At 38.0% G+C, this 20636-nt stretch overlaps 1 protein-coding gene across 2 annotated transcripts in view; it reads right to left on the bottom strand.

The window, feature by feature from the left end:
- Nucleotides 1–3866: 3866 nt before the first annotated feature.
- Nucleotides 3867–20636, bottom strand: part of MTMR2 (myotubularin related protein 2) — a 111728-nt gene continuing 94958 nt past the window's right edge. For both annotated transcript variants that reach the window (XM_069554921.1, XM_069554922.1), the window contains 6 exons: nucleotides 17124–17309; nucleotides 14031–14237; nucleotides 10877–10969; nucleotides 7943–8056; nucleotides 5946–6122; nucleotides 3867–5254 (listed from right to left, as the gene is read on the bottom strand). In XM_069554921.1, the coding sequence (XP_069411022.1) occupies nucleotides 5093–5254; nucleotides 5946–6122; nucleotides 7943–8056; nucleotides 10877–10969; nucleotides 14031–14237; nucleotides 17124–17309 (939 nt within the window). In that variant the 3' untranslated portion in view covers nucleotides 3867–5092. The remainder of the gene's footprint in view (nucleotides 5255–5945; nucleotides 6123–7942; nucleotides 8057–10876; nucleotides 10970–14030; nucleotides 14238–17123; nucleotides 17310–20636) is intronic.

Here is a 20636-nt window from a genome sequence, read left to right as displayed (position 1 = left end):
GAGAGTTCCATGGACACGAGCCTGGCAGATGACACCCCGTGGGGTCACAAAGAGTTGGACACGACTAAGCTACCAACACTTTCACTTTTCTCTCAATGGGATTTAATTCTGGTCTTTCTATTCCAGTGGTCAGTGTGTCTATTTCTTGTGCCAGTAACATACTGTTTTTATTACTGTGGTTTTGTATTAATAGTATAGTTTGAAATCTGAAAACATGATTCCCACAGCTTAGTTCTTTTTACCCAGGATTGTTTTGGCTATTTGGGGTTTTGTTTTGTGGTTCCACAAAAATTTTTGGATTGTTTCTTCTGTGTCTGTAAAGAATGCCTTTGGTATTTTCATGGGAACTGCATTCAATCTATAGATAGCTTTGAGCAGTAACAGTCATCTTGACAATTTTAATTCTTCCACTCCATAGGCATAGGATGTGTTTCCATTTGTGTCCTCTTTGATTTCCTTCAACAAAGTCTTTCTTGTAGTCTTCATTGTACAGATCTTTCACTTCCTAAGTTAAACTTTTCCTCAATAGTTTATTGCTTTTAATGCTGTTTTGAGTGGGATAGTTTTCAGGTACTTCATCATTATTGTAAAGGAATACAACTGACTTCTGCATAACTTTACTGAAATTGTTGATTAGTTCTAATAGTTTTTTGGTTGACACGATTATACCCATATGAAATCAAATCATCAGCAAATAGAGAAGTTTACTCTTTCCTTCCTGATTTGCATGCCTTTTCTCTGTCTTGCCTAGCTGCTCTAACTAGGAATTCCAATACTATAATGAACAAGAGTGGTGAGAGTAGGCCTCACTGTCTTCTTCTCGATCTTAGAGGGAAAACCTTCAGCATTTCTCCATTGATAGCTATTGGTTTGGAGCATACAGCCTTTACTGAGGTACGTTCTTTTTTATACCCAATCTGTTAAAGGTTCTTATCATGAAAGGATGTTGTATTTTGTCATGAAAGACTTTTTTTTTTTTTTTTTTGCATCTACTGAAATGGTCATGTAGCTTTTCTTTCACTTTATTGACATATTACATTTATTGATTTGCATATGTTAAACCATCCTTACATACTAGGGATCAGTCCCATTTGGTCATGGTATATAATCCTTTTTAATGTGTTCTTGAATTTGGTTTGCTAATGTTTGGTTCAGAATTTCTGTATCTATATTTAGCAGAGATATGAGTCTAGTTTTCTTGTATCATCATCTGGTTTTGGTATCAATGTACTACTGGCTTTGTAGATGAGTTTGCAATTGTTCCCTCCTCCTCAGTATTTGCAAGTGTTTAAAGGAAGATTATGTTGATTCTTTATATGACTGCTAGAATTCACCACGGAAGCCATCTGGCTCTGCAGCTTTCTGTGTTGTGGCATTTTTTATTTTTTGATTACTGATTCAATCTCTTTACTAACTCCTGGTCTGTCATGGAGATTCTCCTCAAAAACCCAGGGTGTTGCTGAAGAGCAGTGGGACCGTCCGACTGCAGCCTCAGAGCTGGGCAGACCTGTACTCGCGCCTTTCATGATCCCCCTCCTCTGCTGGGCAGGTCGGCGCTCCTGCTGCAGCCGGTGTCGCCACAAACCTCCGGCTCCCAGGCCTCCTCTGGGGGTTCATCCACCCAGTTTCAGATACACAGATGGAGAAATCTCAGGTGTCCTGGTGTGCTGTGCAGAGGCACTTCTGTCCAGTTATGCATGTCTGATTCGTTACAAGTAAAAGGGAGAGAAAAGGAAGCACTTGTGCCATCATGATGCTGACGTCTTTACTACAGGGTTATCTTGAAGGCACTCCATTTTGGAGACTCCCGCACAAACTAAGTGAAAAAAATCGCAAAATGGATAGAGAACAAATTTAGAAAAGAAAACGTAGCTTTAATATTGATGGGCTGGTCATGTAAATAGTTATAAATTTTCTTGTAACAAATTTCAGGCAATGACCAAACCATTGTGGTACCACTTTCGCTAATACTGTTGTTGTTCAGTTGCTCAGTCGTGTCCGACTCTTTGCAACTCTACAGACTGCAGCACGCCAGGCCTCCCTGTCCTTTACCATCTCCTGGAGTTTCCTCAAACTCATGTCCACTGAGTCAATGATGCCATCCAATCATCTCATCCTCCGTCACCCCCTTCAGTCTTTCCCAGCATCAGGGTCTTTTCCAATGAGTCAGTTCTTTGTATCAGGTGGCCAATGTATTGGAGCTTCAGCTTTAGCATCAGTCCTCCCAATGAATATCCAGGGTTGATATCCTTTAGGATTGACTGGTTTGATCTCCTTGCAGTCCATGGGACTCTCAAGTTTTCTCCAGCACCACAGTTCAAAAGCATCAGTTCTTTGGTGCTCAGCCTTTATGGTTCAACTCTCAAATCCACACATAACTACTGGAAAAACCTTAGCTCTGACTATACAGACCTTCATTGGAAAAGTGATGTCTCTGCTTTTTAGTATGCTGTCTACGTTTGCCATAGCTTTTTCTTACAAGGAGCAAGCAAGCATCTTTTAATTTTATGGCTGCAGTCACTATCTGCAGTGATTCTGGAGCCCAAGAAAATAAAGTCTGTCACTGTTTGTACATCTATTTGCCATGAAGTGATGGGACCAGATGCCATGATCTTAGTTTTCTGAATGTTGAGTTTTAAGCCAGCTTTTTCACTCTCCTCTTTCACTTTCATCAAGAGGCTCTTTAGTTCCTCCTCACTTTCTGCCATTAGGGTGGTGTCATCTGCACATCTGAGGTTATTGATATTTCTCCCAGAAATCTTGATAGAACTTGAGCTTCATCCAGCCTGGCATTTCACATGATGTACTCTACATGTGAGTTAAATAAGCAGGGTGACAATACACAGCCTTGACATACTCCTTTCCTAATTTGGAACCAGTGTGTTGTTCCATGTCCAGTTATAACTGTTGCTTCTTGACCGGCATACAGGTTTCTCAGGAGGCAGGTAAGGTGGTCTGGTATGCCCGTCTCTTGAAGAATTTTCCAGTTTGTTGTCATCCACCCAGTCAAAAGCTTTACTATAGTCAATAAAGCAGATGTTTTTTTTGGAATTTGTTTTCTATGATCCAACGGATGTTGGCAATTTGATCTCTGGTTCCTCTGCCGTTTCTAAATCCAGCTTGTACATCTGGAGTTCTCGGGTCACATACTATTGAAGCCTATCTTAAAGAACTTTGAGCATTACCTCACTAGCCTGTGAAATGAGTGCACTTGGGCAGTAGTCTGAACATTCTTTGGCACTGCCCTTCTTTGGGATGGAATGAAAACTGACCTTTTCCAGTCCTGTGGCCACTGCTCAATTTTCCAGATTTGCTCATAGATTGAGTGCAGCACTTTCACAGCATCATCTTTTAGGATTTTAAAGAGCTCAACTAGAATCCCTCTCCTCCACTATCTTTGTTTGTAGTAATGCTTCCTAAGGCCCACTTGACTTCGCACTCCAGGGTGTCTGGCTCTAGTTGAGTGATGACAACATTGTGGTTATCCCGGTCATTAAGACCTTTTTTGTATAGTTTTCTGTGTATTTTTGCTATCTGTTTTTAAAATTTTCTGCTTCTGTTAGGTCCATATCATTTCTGTCCTTCACTGCTAATATTGGATATATTAATAACAGAAATTATACTTACTCACTGCAAAATCAAGAGAAGGGCATAGGTTCAGTCTACTGAGTTAATGAGTAAAAAAATGCTATTTTTGATTATTATTTATCAGTTCAAATTGTACATATATTTTTTTTGGCTGTAGCATGTAGGATCTTAGTTCCCTGATCAGGGATGGAACCCATGCCCCCTGCAGTGGAACAATTCAAATAACATTTCTGCAAATGCAACTTAAGACAACTTAGAACAAGGACAAAGTTTAAAAGTCAGTTGAAATTTTCTTTTAATTAAAGACCCAAGGGACAAGAAGCTCCTTTGTGTTACAGTACATAACATATGGCTCTTATACAGATTAAAACAGACACCAGGGAGTCGAGTGTTTATACCAGCGCTAGACTCTTCCTGTAGCAGGCAAAAAGTGAGGCAGGATTCCCTTTACTGGCATGGAGATTGTAATACATCTTTACATGCAATAAGTTCTTTGGTAGACTTAATCATTTGGTGGAATTACAGAATTTGCAAAGAAAAGTAGCAGTAAAATATTTCATGTAAAATTTGAGCACAGTACTTTTCATCATATGCTCTTTATGCAGACTTCATAAAAACGTCAATCCTACTAAACTTTTAAATACAGCCTCAAAACTCACCAATTTACTTCTGTCTTCAGAGACATACAAAAAGTAAATAAGATACAGTAGGGCAGATAATGAGTTTTTAAAATACGTTTCATGATGTTTCCAATAACTGATCTGAAGGATGTGGAACTCTCTGAAATCCTAGACAGCTGCCACTCTCTCCCTTGCAGTCTCCTCCCAAGCACATCTGTAAGGCATCGTTTTGGAATAGCTACCTAATATATCTTAAATTAAGCACATAAATAATGACAGCAATAATTTTCAACTACTACTACATCATAATATCCTCAATATCACAGACCCGATTACATATGAAGAACATGGGTTTTGAATGGTAAAAGTAAATTACTACAAAAAAGACAAACCCATGAAGTTAAGAAAGGAGCATCAACCCATCTTGATTTATCTACACAGGGCCCAGTATGTCCAAGTCCACGGAATGTCAGGATTGGCTGGAAGACTGATGCTCCACCTTCTGTGCAATGAGCGCTCTTCTGCCAAGAAGTGTTGTTCTCAAGTGGTTTGTGCTTCGATTTTAGCAAACACCAAAACTTCTGAGACAGTATTTTCCTTTGAAAATCAGAAACTTGTTCCCACTGTGGAGCCAGGATTCAAGCATTTTAATATTCTTTGGGTGACTTAGAAGATTAGTGTTGTCATCATGTAATTACATGTGAGGTTATTTCCCTTAAACCACCTGCACTGCTACAGTTCTGAACTCATCCTAGAGAGATCTGAAATAAATAAAGTGACTGAAGTTCTCTCACAGATGAGTTCTATGTTCAGAAGCCCTCCTCCTCATGAAGCTGCCACTGTCATCAGAGTTCATGGCGACCGCGCCCCATCAGGCGGCGCTCTCACACGACCGTCTGCACAGGCGTGACGCACTGTGCCGGGGAGCCGGCTCTCTCTGACGATGAGGTTGATCGGTTGGAAATCTCTCTCTGTAGCTCCTCTACTTTCTTCTGAAGCTCTGCCCGTTTAGCGAGAAGCTCTTTATATCTGTTGTGAATCGGCTCCTATGAGAACAATACACCATAAAGTTACTCAACTAAGCAATCTGGAACAAACCCGAAGTCAAATCATTCTGGTATTTAGCTTCTTCCCTAAATGTTCAGTGTGTGCTTTCAGCTATGGGACCATGCCCTCCCGAACAGCAGTGAAAATTAACTTCAACAACTCCACTGACCCGCGGCTCTTTCACTGACCTCCCTGGTCTCCCCAGGTGTTTCCACAGAACACCCTGAACCTGGTGCTTAGCCAAATACAACAAATAATTAAGTAACAACATAATCTAAAAGCCAATACTTAAAGATTTCTTGTCATTTAGTTGCAAACTTTTAGTCCTTTAAACAGTTCTAGGCAGCAAATATTCTGTAACATTTTAAAAAATGGCTTTTAACTCCCCTAAAGCCATTTTCCCCAACCTCTAGAAGTTATCCAGCCCGGCACCCTCATCTAACGGAGGACCGAAGACGAGAACGAGCAGAAGTGAGCTGTGCCAGGCCAAAACGCCAGTCACGACAAGAGCCAGGGCACTACGCGTCCCCACCACAGTGCTGCCTCTAGTGTCCCACCGTGACTGTTAACAGGAAAAAATGGAAATTTTAAATATGCACAGATGACTTTTCTAGCCACTTTAAAGGGGACAAAAGGAATTCATACAACTGCCTGGATAAAACCTCTCACTGGATATTGCAGGGCATATACCTGGGGCTTCATCCGGGGGTTCCACCTTACGTAATATCCCACCCAGAGCTCTAGGTGGCGCATGCTGGCTACTGGGTAAAGGACATGATTGGAATAACTCCCGTAGAGGGGATTAGTGAAGTCCTCCAGCTGGCTATTTATGTAAGACCACAGTGACACGGTCCTCCTGGGAAGATTCTACAAGAAGGAAAAATAGGTTAAGGTTTTCCACTACACAAGCTAATTGTACTTTAGATGAAATTTGTCAAAAGGCATTTATGATCATTTAAACTGCTTTAGAGGGACAGAACTCAGATACTTTGGCAACAGCACCACTTCGATTAAAATTAGAGGAGTGGAAAAACAGTGCAGTTCCCCAGAAAGGCAGAGTTACCATGCCAGCAATTCCACTCTTTATATACATCCAAGACAAGTGAAAAGACATGCACAAGCAACCTTGTGCACAGCGGTGAAAGTAGCCATCGGTCACAATGACCGAAGAGTAGACACAACCCAAGTCCATCATCCGACAGATGGATGAAATGTAACATAATGATACAGCGGAACACCATTCCATAATAAAAAGGAACTGAAGTAATGGTACGTGCTACAAATTGAACCTTGAAAACATTATGCTAATTGAAAGAAGCCAGACACAAAGGCCACACCCCAAGTGATTCCATTTATATGAAATGTCCGGAAGAGGCAAACCAACAGAGATTACAGTGTCTGCTAGGGTCTGAGAGGAGACGGGAATGGGTAGGTAGTAACTACTAATAGGCATGGGGTTTCTTTCCAGTGTTCTGAAATTAACGGTGGTGATGACTATCCAACTCTAGATATGCTGAAAATTACTAAATTATATGCTTTGAAAGTGAATGTTATGGAATGCAAATTATAGCTCAGTTTTTAAAACTTTTTTTTTAAGATATAGTAAATCCTACTTGAGGCTCTCAAAAACTGAAAGTCTCTTTGAAAGTTATCCACTGATCATCCAACATTCAATAAATTCTTGATTGGCTTGTGTGCATAGAAATATTTACTGAAGATGTAAGGGTGATTTTAAAAATTTAACATCTATCTTCAAGGAATTTCTAGTCTAGGAAGCACTTACTACATGGCCATTATCACAGTGTTTTGTATGGTTTATTTCATTTAATCCTCACAATAGTAAGCACTATTAAGTATGTAAGTTAAGTACTATTATCCCTACTTTACAAAAGCTGAAATTAACTTGCTCAACTTCACACAGTAAGTGAAAGATCTTAGATTTGAACCCAGGCAGCCTGGCTCCAGAGCAAGCATTCTTTGCCACTAGGCTTTACAGAAAAGCATGAAGAAACTGTTTGAGAGTCACATTTTTTAGAATGGAAATTGAAGCAAAGGGAGACACTAATCAAGACAATTTAGAACTTCATACATAAGGCAGATGTGTTCTGAGGAACACAGAAGTAAAACTTGAAACATAATCATTATACATTTCTTATAAATAATATCAACCACGGAAAAGTGATATCTCTAGGCAAGTGGGGTAAGAAATTTAACTTTCTCCTTAATATCTTCTCAGTGTTTGAATGTTTTATGCTATTATTTTACAATTAAAAAAAACTAAACTGGTTCATATGTATGAGAATGTATCTGGGAATTGAGCTGTGCATTCATTCAAATGTGTATTTTTTGCTAACTATATCTTGCTGCACCTGCTTTTGATGGACTTCCATCCTGCAGGGAGTGTGGTAACAGGTACACGAGTGCTCCTAAGACACCGCATACTTCAGTTCCCTTCAGCAGATGCTGCCTCCTACCCATCCTCATGACGGAGGTACTTTAAGACAGATCAAGCTAAGACGTGTGGAAAGAAGTGAGCATATTACAGTATATAAAAGAACACATGGCCAAAGGCATCATGCAAAAGAACAACTGTTCAGCTGAAAGCCATCCCAGGCTGCACTCAGCAGCTCAGCAGAGAAAGCGTGTATATATAGACAGAGGCGGAATGGGCAGGGATCGTGTATTACCTCTTTGCCTCTCTGCTGTTCACTGTTACAGAGGAATGTTCCGAATAAACAGCTATATAGGTGGTCCAAAATGGTAATGAGAAAATATTCATTGAATTCAAATGCTGTAGGAAACTGCAAATCAAACATCAAAACACACGAAATAATTAGGACAGCTTCCCAAGCATGTTCACCCCTGTACATTGGTGGGTGCTTTGTAAAACTGCTTAAAATTAGGCTAAACAGTATTCAAAAACTATATATTTCTAAGCTATTATGGTATTATTAATATTTGCTTGGTTTTCTGTTCAAAAAATATCACTTTGCTGAGTACAGTAAGAATCTGAATGCTCTGATCTTGCTGTTCTTCTGTCCATTTATCAGTTAACTCTCAACTTGAGGCTGATGTGACTTGTCTTTCTCTGCCAAGAATGACCATAAGCAACATAGTAAGATTTTTCTTTAAATTTTCAATGGCATAGTTTTTAGGAATTACACAAAAAATATCAATGTCTCGAGAAAAGGAGATGTGCAGCTCATTTAAAAGCCAACCTTACTCATCTTTTCAAGGAACATGCACTCAAACCATGATATCTTATAATCCAGTACTTTGGCAGCCTTTCTTAAAAGAAGAAATTCACTCTTTAACTAGGACAGGTGTTTGACTGGATGTCTTACACAACATAATTTGGGGGTAATTTATCAAGGACCAATTACAGATCCCAGGAAGGTAAGGGATTTAGTATAATCCATCCTAACCATTTACTGTTTCAAGAATTATTTGAAAGCTTCTATGTAAGACCGTACCATTTACAGGACTGTGAAAAGGAATTCCATGAATATTTGGATTGTGGGTTTAGTAAATAAATACTGGTGCCAAGTTTTTCTTACAATGATCCCTACCCAACAGTGGATGAAAACAGCATAAACTGCACATAGAAGGGACAAGAGTGAAAACAACTTTGTCTTCAAATTTCCTAAATTCATTAGCAGGATAACAAGGCAAATTTATCTTCTTAAACAATTTACTCTTGAATAATAATTTTTGTGGTTCTGAAGCAAATGAAGCAGGTGATAAAGTACATGCCAACATAAAGCCAATTAATCATAAAAAACTTTGTCAAATTCCATCCATTCATTTACAGAATAAATCCCATCTCCTGTACTGTTACTCTTAAACAGCTTATTTATTAGCCAACCATGAATGCACCCTACATCATTACATAGCAATTCGAAGGAGTTAAGCCTATGATTAGGCTTTTATCTTCTTGGCAAAACTATTAGCTCAGTTATGAGAAAACAGCTTAATTAGTGGAATTTCCTCACAAACACTACTAAAATAGCATTATTTAAATAGAACATTGTCCCTGCTATTGTTTTTAAAATCCTGAGCAAAGAAGGAATATTTTGTTCTCCTTATATGTTTAAAATCTAAAGGGCCCCTTCATCCTGCTTCCTGATCCCAGCAGTGAGAGATGATGATGAGGGCAGGAGGAGACATAGAATCTGGCTAATTGTAACACAATTGGTCCTTTTGATAAATTTGCTATTTAAGTCTAATTTGCTATTTAAACATTCAATTATTTATAAAACTGGTGACTGCCAACAAATATTATTACTATTTCACATGGTGAGGAGGAAAATACCAAAGAAAAATATAAGCAGACATGTATAATAAAGTATATTTATTATATACACTTATATAATGAAATATATTTTTTTTTATTTATACATATGTAGTGTATTTTAAGTTCTTCAGTGAAATAAGATTTAATATTACTTAGCAACTTAAGCTCAAAATCAAGAGTTAAACTGCTTTTAGATGTACGGCATACAAAAAGTTAACACAATTACTAAGAAAGAAGTATATTTGTCATGTATTCTCCTATGCAATCAGTAAATGTGATCTATTTTGGTTTTTTTAACAAATATACCAGAAGCAAGATTGCTCCTTTCAAGACACTCTCCCTGGAGAGCAGTACACTTAACCATCAGCGACACATTTTGTAGTCCCCTGATAAGGCATATTTGATTTTTCCCAACACTGTCAAATACTATCTTAAAATAGAATATGGTAATAGTTTAAAGTGGGTCCAGACTTCCCTGGCAGTCCAGTGGGTAAGACTCCACACTGCCAATACAGAGGTACAGCCAAAAGATTTAAAACAAACAAACAAACAAACAAAACAAGTCTTATTTCGTTTTTCTCTTAATGAAGTAAAGAATATTTCATTGAAGCTGAAACAGAATGCTAATGCCAAGCAGAGCCAGGAAGTGCCCGACTGTACATTCCCATGGCAGTCCAACAAAAAACCAACCAGGCTCCCAGTGGTTTGAGGTCTAATAGAACTCCTGGATAAATATCTGATATACCACTGAGCTGTACCTTACTTTTGGGTTTTCAGATCATTTATCATGAGTTAAACATTTTTAAGACATGAACTCTTTACCTCATTAGTAAAGTTATCCCATAATAAATCAGGTATTTTTCAATCTCCTCTTGTATCTTTCCAAAGCACTAAACCTATTCACAGTAATATTTCAAATCATTTTCTAGAATGTTGATAGCTCTAAAGCACATATCTCTTGCACCATACCTAAAAACAAAAAAACTGAATCTATTTTATATATATGTTGCCATGACTTCCATCTAAACACATTTTTTCATCAAAACTGCCTAAAATAGGATTTCATTTTGAGTTACCTTGCTTATTTCATTTCTTTACCTCCTTTAGCAATGTATAAATGAATTTTTGAGTGACTATATTATCATTATCTAACATAAATTTAAAATATTAAATAAAATAATTTAATGTGATAAAAATACTTCTAGTATCTAGGAAACTTATAAGAACTTCCACTTTACATGAAATGTAAGACAGTCAGTGACTAAACCCAACTTTGACTGGATAGCTTAAAAGAGAGCTCTAAGAATGGATACCCCAGATAAATTACCTGTCTTGTCATCTGCCAGACACAGTCAATAAACTGAAGAAAGACAGGTGATCTGTCTGCATCTGCATGGTTCTTATCTCCATGGCCAACTCTCTGAAGCAAAGAGTGAAATATTATATGAGCTTTTGATGAAAGTAATTTTATTTTTCAAGAAAAGTAACATTTTCTCAATATTTTATAAATTCAGAAAATCTTTTTAAAAGAGCACTGCAAGAAAAAACAAAAATCACTAAATTCCACCAAGGAGAAATGTCTATTAGCATTTCAATCTTCAACCTGTCCAATTATTTCCTGGCAGGAGACACTTGTAACAGGAATTACAAGTCTGTTTAACAAATGAAGCTTAGATCCTAAAAAGCTGACAATGGGAGACAGGAACAGTCAGACCTCAGAGCCTAGATCTTTGTCCCGAAGATTTACTATGCCCTGAACATTAACAGTCCCCTGCACACTAGCCCCAGGAAGCACAGATCTCCTTTAACACCTTGGCCAGGGCATGAGGGGGACCTACTGCATTGGAGCTCCAGGCGGTCTTTCAGAAAGAATCACATCAGCACAAACCTCGGAAAACTTTTAAAAAATGCTTGACATCTTCCCTCAAGCGTCTGCACTCACCTACTTTCTTATCTTTGTTCTCCTCTGAGGACCTCTGCTCCAGATGACTGAGATAAACACCTACCCTATACCCTGAGGCAGTGATTCTAAAACAGTGATCCAGACTTCCAGCAGTGGGAGAGATCTGTGCGTTCAAAACTATTTTCATAATATTACTAAGACATGCTCCGCCTTTTTCAGTGGGTTGACATTTGCACTGTGCCGTGCTTAGTTGCTCAGTTGTGTCCGACTCTCTGCAACCCCATGGACTACAGCCCACTACGCTCCTATATCTATGGGGATTCTCCAGGCAAGAATACTGGAGTGGGTTGCCATGCGCTCCTCCAGAATGGTGTAAAGGGGATGAAGGAAGAAAACTTTTGGTACCTTAGGAGAAAATCAGGAAACAAGGCACTGGAATCGAGCTATACTGTAATTATTATGTTTGCCCTGCCAAACACTTGCAGTTAAATCAAAGAAAAAAAGCTAATCTCTCTTAAGCCAATGTCCTTGATGAAGCAGTAAAAATTATTATTAACTTTAATAAATCTCCACATTGGAGTATAATTTTTTAAGTATCCTATGTAACAAAATGGGAAATACACATAACATGCTTCTGTTGCAGGCTTAAGTGGAAAACACAGCTTCTGCGTAGGAAACACAGCTTCTGCGTGGACCATCATTTTAACTTGAAAGAACAATTGATATATGAATTATGGTTATTAAGATCTTAATATCTTGTAGATATCTTTTTTGAAAATATACAAAACTGAATGCATCACTCACTTCAAGGAAGACAATGGACAGTATTTGTTACCAATGATGAAATTCAAGCTGTTGAATGAAAGTTAAATTTGAGGGAAAATTTTACCTGCCACAATGAGTTTGATAGTACTTAAAAGATTTTTCTGATAAAATTAGTAGTAGTATTAATATCTGTGATTTTATTATATATAATGACATGCATTAAGACTGGAGCTGTATAAATCAATAAGCCAGTATTTTCCCAATTACCAACACATGATAATACAAAATCATGCACAGGTAAAAGATCTACTTATTCAAAGTGCAAGACGTACCAAAGGAATTTAATAGAACAAACACCAAAAAACCCATTGAGCTAGTTTTAGATTCCACATTACAAATAACCACTAAGAAACTACCATTTGTCAAGTTTTGGCACAGTAGCAAAGAAAACTATCCACAATTCCCTGGAGAAAATTAAAATACCTTTTTCAACCTATATATCTGCATATGGTCAAATTTTCCTCATATCTTCAATCAACAGAACATATTGCAACAAACTGAACGCAGAAGTGGGTAAGAAACTTATCTTTGATTAAGCCAGATATTAAAGAAACTTGCAAAAAATGCAGAATAACGCCACTCTTCTCATAAAACTTCATGCTTGCCTAACATATTATGCTAGTTACTTTTCTTTAAAATGTTATTCATGCTAACATATAACAGGACTGCGGGTTGAATGTTTGTGTCCCCCAAAATTTACATGTTGAAAATCAAATGCCCAATTTGATAGTTTTAGGAGCTACCAAGGTCATGAGGGTGGAAACCTCATGAATGAGGCTAGTGCTCTTATCAAAACGGACAGGCCCCAAAGAGCTCCCCAACCCTCTTTCACCATTAAAGGTAACAGTGAAAGGTTGGCAGTCTGCAATCTGGAAGAGGGCCTTCACCAGAACCCTACATGCTGGCACTCTGAGCTGGCAAAACTGAGAAGGACTAAGAAAATAGATTATTTCCTTAAACAATACATACATTTTAAAAATTTAATTTCTAATATGGAAAATACCGATATAAACAAAGTTCTTTGGGGTCATCAATAATTGTTAAAAATGGAAAGAGGTCCAAAAATCAAAAAGTTTGAGAATTATTACCCTATATTAAACATGTGCACATACCCTCTGAATCAGATGTGCTTTGTCAAATCCTGCTTTCAGATAACAATCAGGAGGGGGGAAATGGAGTAGGTAGTCAGAGTCAGCAATTTAGGAATCCACTGCAGCTTCAAACAGTCTGAAATGTTTCTGATTTTGGTGACACTTATATGAACATGTGCAGCACTGGATGACTGAAACGTCACTCTTTTAACGGTCTTATCATAGTAAGTACATTTTATAGAGAGCTGAAAAATATAAGCCATCTGAATGGATATGCCATTTTATTTAACAGTTCAAGTTTAAAGCAGCAGACTAGCTTTAAATGTCCATTTCTTGCAAGGTTTTTTTAAATAAACACTGCTAGTGGATACTAACAGCTAACATTAGAGACAGCACCTGGGCAAACATATTTCAGAAAGTCCTTCAGCTAACCTAGGAAAATGTTGCTAAAAATCACACTCTCAGGGGCTTCAAGGCCTCTGAGAATCTTACCTCTCGTCTCCAGGATCCTCTAAATAATCTGACAAGTTTCTGCTGAGCAGTTTACCCCATTAGAACAAAGGGTCAGTCTTATGTGAATATCAAGTGAATAAAAGACATGATCTTCACACGCCTTGTGTGAGATGCACATGTGATACCCTGAGTCAAGGTTCTTCACTCACAAGCTGAAATCGATGTCCAAAGCTCAGCCACTCTTTTTCCACAAGGACTTCAAACCCTCGGATGGTGCGGTAGTATCCGTCCAGCATAAGCATGGCCAGGGAGGTCAGCTGGGCCGTGCGGTCCCAGCCATCGCTGCAGTGCACCACCACAGACGTCTTTCCTGACTCCACCCTGTCAGCAATCCTGAGAGCCCCTGCAAGAATAAGCTGAGAAAAGGATTTTTTAAATGAATTTTTTTTAATTAAAGGCTTTATTCCTCAAAATTTGTTAATAGTTTTGTTCAGAGATAACTATCTGAAAAACAAGTGGAGAAAAGAACATCAGTCCTTTCCTAAAAGGAATTTTTGTGAATGGTGGAAGATACTGATGCTTTGCTTTTAAAACTGAAAAATCTCAAAAATGCAGACTCCTATTAATCCACACAATGAAATATCGAAACAAAAGGTACCTTCGGGTTCTAAACAAATCAAGAGTATGACTAATAAGAAAGAAGGATTAAGTTCCAAAGAGATCTATTTCTAATATTCTTCAAATATTCCAACATCATCCATTTAAGTAAAAATAATATACCAATTGAATTCTTACCTGTTACTTAAAACAGTGATACTTAACCAAATCAGAATAAATATGAAAGCAGTAAAGTTGGATATTATAAAATATTCTGCAGTTTTATAGCATTTATTGTACTGTTTTTATACCACACAGCAAGCAAAGCATAAAATTTTAGAGAAAGCTGACTTTTACATATTGGTATGAATGAAGAATTCTCATTGGACCAATATATTATCATGTCAATTTAACTGGTATCTAAAATAACTTCAGGTATTTTGTTTAAATATGCAGGCTCTCTCTGCAAAATAATTTACCTTCTCTAAAGTTGATCTTGAGTTAAAACTAGACAGAATTAGATGTAACCTAAAGAGAAACACAGTGTAATATGCTTTAAACTGAACAATAGAGCCTTCCTCTTCTCTGCAATGGCCCAATCATACTTTAAGAACAGCATGACTACACAAACATAGATAAGAGTGAAAGAAAAGATATGCTATACTAGGCTTGGAGAATCTCATGATGATCTCCTTTTAATCATAATCGTAGGCATATTTTGGAAGTGGGATACTCCAAAGCAATCTCAATCTTGTCTATGCATCAGAGTTATCTGTGAGCATTATAAAAAAAAAAAAGCAAAAAAAAAAGGCAAAAAAAAAAAAGCCTGGTCTCCATTAATCCTAACTCACTCTTTTAAATAACTTCCACCTGTAATTCAAATCTGGGGCTTCCCAGGTGGCGCAGTGGTAAAGAATCCACCTGCCAATGCAGGAGACACCAGAGACGCAGGTCTGATCTCTGGGTTAGGAAGATCCCTTGGAGAAGGAAATGGTAACCCACTCCAGTATCCTTGTCTGGGAAATCCCATGGACAGAGGAGCCTGGTCAGCTGCAGTCCGTGGGATCACAGACTCGGACATGACTGAGGGAATGAGCACACACAGGGCACATAAGTCAAATATATATGCAAAGTTACACGTCACTGACCTAAAGGGTTAGAACAGTTGGAAAGCTAAGACAACAAGGAAGAGTTCTCCAAAGTGGTCATCTTCATCCATTCATTCACTTAGAAGATAAATATTTATGGGGTCCCCTAACATGTGGTAGGCACTGCTCATGGTGCTGGAACTACAGAGCAGCAAACGGAACAAAGCGCTGGCCTAATGAAGTATATATTGTACTTAGGTGAGGCCAGCCAGATGCAAAGAAAGAAAAAAACAGTGTGTCAGACGGCAACAAGTGAAAAAGTACCATCCAGGACTAGGGAGTGCAGGCCGAACTGTCACTGTGTGTGGAGTGGTCAGGAAAGGCTTCTTTGAGAAGCTGATGTCTGAGCAGAGATCTAAAGAGAGCGAGCGGGTAAGTCTTGCAGCTGCGAAGGACTGAAGCAGGAGAAGGCGGTCCAGGCACAACTGTGCCTCTTCCAAGGAAATGTGTTTCTGTTATAGCCAGTTTTTTGGAGACAATGTTGTACCTACTAAAAAATGATCTGTAATTTACAGAATGCTGCAGTGAATGTCAGTTCCAAATCAAGCCTTATAGTTTTCTATTTACACATCATACAATGGAATAGACGGTCCCCTTGACCATGCTCTCTAACAGAAGAATGTTCATGTACTTTGCTACAGTCAAGCTTCTATGTTTCTAGAAGAGAAACAATAATCCAAATAGTTTATAATTCTCAAGAGGTCAATTTAGCCTTCAATTTTTCTTAATTTTAGAGCACTTAATGTGAGTATAATCTACTCTTTCTTAACAGGAAAAATCCTATTTCCATTTATTTCCTAATATTAATATATGTCCTCATATATTATATAGAGATCTATATATAATATAGAGAGATCTATATTTTGGTAAGCTATGTTACTGACATTCAGACCTATCTGAAAATATTTATAACTATATTAACTGAAATAATGTTTGGTGCTTCAAACGTTATGTTTAGGCAAGCTGAGGTTCATATAGTCTCCTTCATTTAACTACTTCACCTCATGTGCCTGACCAGAGTGGTTTTCAAAAGCTATGTAACGATTATTTACTGGGTGATTTATTTACATCATATAGTGCTACCCTGGCTCCTGTAGGGACAAAGAAGAACTATGATTTATCCTGTCCAACTCTCCATGAATCAGCTATCCACATTAATTGAGACATAAAAGTAATTAAATCAAGTACATGGGAGCATCTGATTAGCTGGAAAGAAAAGTAAAATGAAAAGCTCAGAGAAAATGGAAATGAATTCCATCTGGGAAGACTTTATCAAAGAAGTGACCCGGGAACTGAAGGGTGGGCAGATTCAGACAGGATAGGAAAGAGAGGGGAAAAAAAGCACAACAGAACCAAACGCATAATGCAGAAACCTAATTCATGCAAGCACCAAAACTTAAAAGTAGTTCTAATTATCAAAGTAGTTATCAATTCTTCACTGTTTAAAAAGGTACTTTCATCTTGATTTCAATTGTAAGAGCCAATAACACAAGAGGGCAGAGAAAGTCCTCGTGTGATAGTCTCTAACAGTTTAAAGAAAGAGTAACATATACCCACCTTAATATGTTCCAGCCAGTGAGTCGATTCCAAGTTAGACAACCAGTGGGTCTCCTCAATGTTGGGGTACACAATCTCCTTAAGTTTTCGTAAAGATTCTCTCATAACATGGATATTGTGGATATCTAGAAAAACTAGTTCTGCATTTTGATAGGCATCTTCACTTTCATAACCTCCACCTTTTGCCTGGAAAAATAACATCACAGGAAATAAAAAATGAATGCATATCCATTGTATGATGACATCCTTGAAAGAGTACCATAAAATACCCAAAAGCATCAAAGCTGATACATGTCACTGATGGACAGGAAACTCCATGGGAAAATGTGGCTGGCTTAGGGCAACTGAACACAACCATGCTGTCCCACATGTTCTTCATAAAACAAGAATATACACGCTCACCCTGACTTCCTCTTGTTGCTGTTGCTAAAATTATATACGATAACATATAGGAAGATACTTAAAGCACTATAATTTCACTCTCCAAATCTCAAGTCCTACCCAAACATAATTTCATACAGAAGACTGAAGCTCCATGTGCAGGGACATCTGTCTAGGTTACACCTGACCCACGCTTTTCTTCATTTCATCTTAATATTTGCAAAGTGCTTTGCAATCATGGTGACTGACTTCTAGGGTAACTGCACAATTATTATCAAATAAAAAGACAAAACAAATATAAAAGCACAGAGTACTATAGAATAATAATATCACTATTTTCAAAGAGGTAAATCTACATCTACAGAATAGAATGAGAAATATTTGGTGTTCACAGTAAGATACATCTGGAAAGAACCATATTTTTCTGGGTTGAATCTTTCTCTGTTTTATGAATAAAATATTCTTTTGCCTTTTGGATAAAATATACCTCTTATCTCAGGTATAAAATCATGCCTCTTTGAGCACTAATGGAAAAAAAAATTAGGAAGATACTGGAACAGTCACTGTAGTTATATAAAATTAAGAGATCACATTTTTGAAAACAATAAAACTTAGCTCTTAACCAACAACAAATTAGTGAAGACTGGACATTCAAGTTTCCTTTCTGACACTGAGAGTGTGGGAAATGGTTTAGAGTCAAGATGGACACAAGTACAAAATTAACAGCATTTCATTAGGTCCCTGTTAACAAGGATTATTCTGGAGAGTCAAGACAGGTCACACCAGGGGCAGAGGGACATTCAAATGTTTTGCAACAAATCCTAGAAACAAGGCAGTATTGCAGCTACACAGAGCCTGTCACGAAAACACACAGGACGAAAATGCTCTGGAATCAAGAATCGTACAACTTGATGACTATGCCAAAGGTTGTCATGTAACATTGAAAATACACTAAAAACATTGATAAGAATCCATTTTATGTAAATTATATTTCAATACAACTGGTATTATTTAAAAACAGAGCAACTAGATAGTAAAACCGAAGATACACAAAAAATCACTGAAGACAGAACTAGAGGACAGAGCATTCCATCAAAACCCAAAACCACCAACAGTCACAAGATCTCGATGCTATTGGTGAATGTGTAAGCAAATGCAGAAGGAAGCAATGCATATAAGATGGACTAGAGAACAAGGGAATCACAAGAGAGTCTTACAGTTTTTATTGTTCTGCTTCCTGGTTTTAGCTCTCTTCCTCCAGAACTACAGGAAAGAACAGGTCAATCTAAGAAGTGCAGCTGAAACCGAGAAGGGTTCTGTCCATTCTAACAGATGAGTTATTAGAGAAACCCACAGATTAAGTGAAAGAACTTGGAAACAAATAGAAATAAAAGGGAAAAAAAATTAGAAATAAAGACCAAATTAGAAGAAACTCAAGAGTAAACGAATACAGTGGATGTTAAATTAAAAGAAGCAGACAGTGAAAAGTAAAATATAAAACCAAAGTGGAATTAGAAAGACATAAAAAAGATTCAAGAGAAAGCGACAAATGATGAAGCGAGGCAAAGAAGAGACAACCCAGGAGTAATAGCAGTCCTGAAGAAGAAAGCCAAAACAAAGAAATGAAATAAATACTAAGAACTATGATTAAAGAAAACAGTCATGATGCTTTTAAATTGAAATTACTAATGAAAACAGCACACATGCATACCTGATAATATAAACCCAAAATACACAGCATTAAGACATATTCTGGCAAAATAACCGGACTTCAAAGAAAAACAAAAGAGAAAATTCTTTGTACACAGAAGTAAAAAGAGTGACTCAGAAAGAAAAGAAATTTAGTTTATGATCAGACTTTGAAACTTTATGACAAAAAAAAAGGCAATATATTTAAGACATTCAAGAAAATCAAATGCAAATCAAGAATTTTATGCCCAGGAAAACCAATATAAATATAAGGAACAAAAGCTGGTCCCCCCAACCCATGTCCATGCTCAGTCGTGACCAACTCTTTGGGACCCCATTGACTGTAGCCCACCAGACTTCTCTTTCCACAGAATTTCCAGGCAAGAACACTGGAGTGGGTTGCCATTTCCCGCTCCAGGTGATCTTCCCAACCCAGGCATCAAGCCCACATCTCTTGCGCTTTCTGTACTGACAGACAGATTCTTTCTGCTGCTCCACTTGGGAAGTCCCTCATAAGCTGCTATCAGCAGGTGAATAACTCAGAATATTGTTTCTATCAGCTCTGCTCAAAGAAGCACAAGCTGGAATCAAGATTGCCGGGAGAAAGATCAATAACCTCAGATATGCAGATGACACCACCCTTATGGCAGAAAGTGAAGAGGAACTAAAAATCCTCTTGATGAAAGTGAAAGAGAAGAGTGAAAAAGTTGGCTTAAAGCTCAACATTCAGAAAATGAAGATCATGGCATCTGGTCTCACCACTTTATGAGAAATAGATGGGAAACAGTGGATACAGTGTCAGACTTTATTTTGGGGGGCTCCAAAATCACTGCAGATGGTGACTGCAGCCATGAAATTAAAAGATGCTTACTCCTTGGAAGGAAAGTTATGACCAACCTAGATAGCATATTCAAAAGCAGAGACCATTACTTTGCCAACAAAAGTCCATCTAGTCAAGGCTATGGTTTTTCCAGTGGTCACGTATGGATGTGAGAGCTGGACTGTGAAAAAAGCTGAGCGCCGAAGAATTGATGCTTTTGAACTGTGGTGTTGGAGAAGACTCTTGAGAGTCCCTTGGACTGCAAGATCCAACCAGTCCATTCTAAAGGAGATCAGTCCTGGGTGTTCATTGGAAAGAGTGACGCTAAAGGTGAAACTCCAGTACTTTGGCCACCTCATGCGAAGAGTTGACTCACTGGAAAAGACTGATGCTGGGAGGGATTGGGGGCAGGAGGAGAAGGGCCAACAGGATGAGATGGCTGGATGGCATCACTGACTCTATGGACATGAGTTTGGGTGAACTGCGGGAGTTGGTGACGGACAGGGAGGCCTGGCGTGCTGCAATTCATGGGGTCACAAAGACTTGGACACGACTGAGCAATTGAACTGAACTGAACTTCAGACAAGAGAAAAAGACTAGAAAGACTTCCACATAAGAACTGG

This window comes from Ovis canadensis, chromosome 15, assembly GCF_042477335.2.
Source record: "Ovis canadensis isolate MfBH-ARS-UI-01 breed Bighorn chromosome 15, ARS-UI_OviCan_v2, whole genome shotgun sequence".
Classification (NCBI taxonomy): Eukaryota; Metazoa; Chordata; class Mammalia; order Artiodactyla; family Bovidae; genus Ovis; species Ovis canadensis.
Note: the sequence above shows the minus strand (reverse complement) of the source record. Positions and strands in the feature narration are given on the sequence as shown.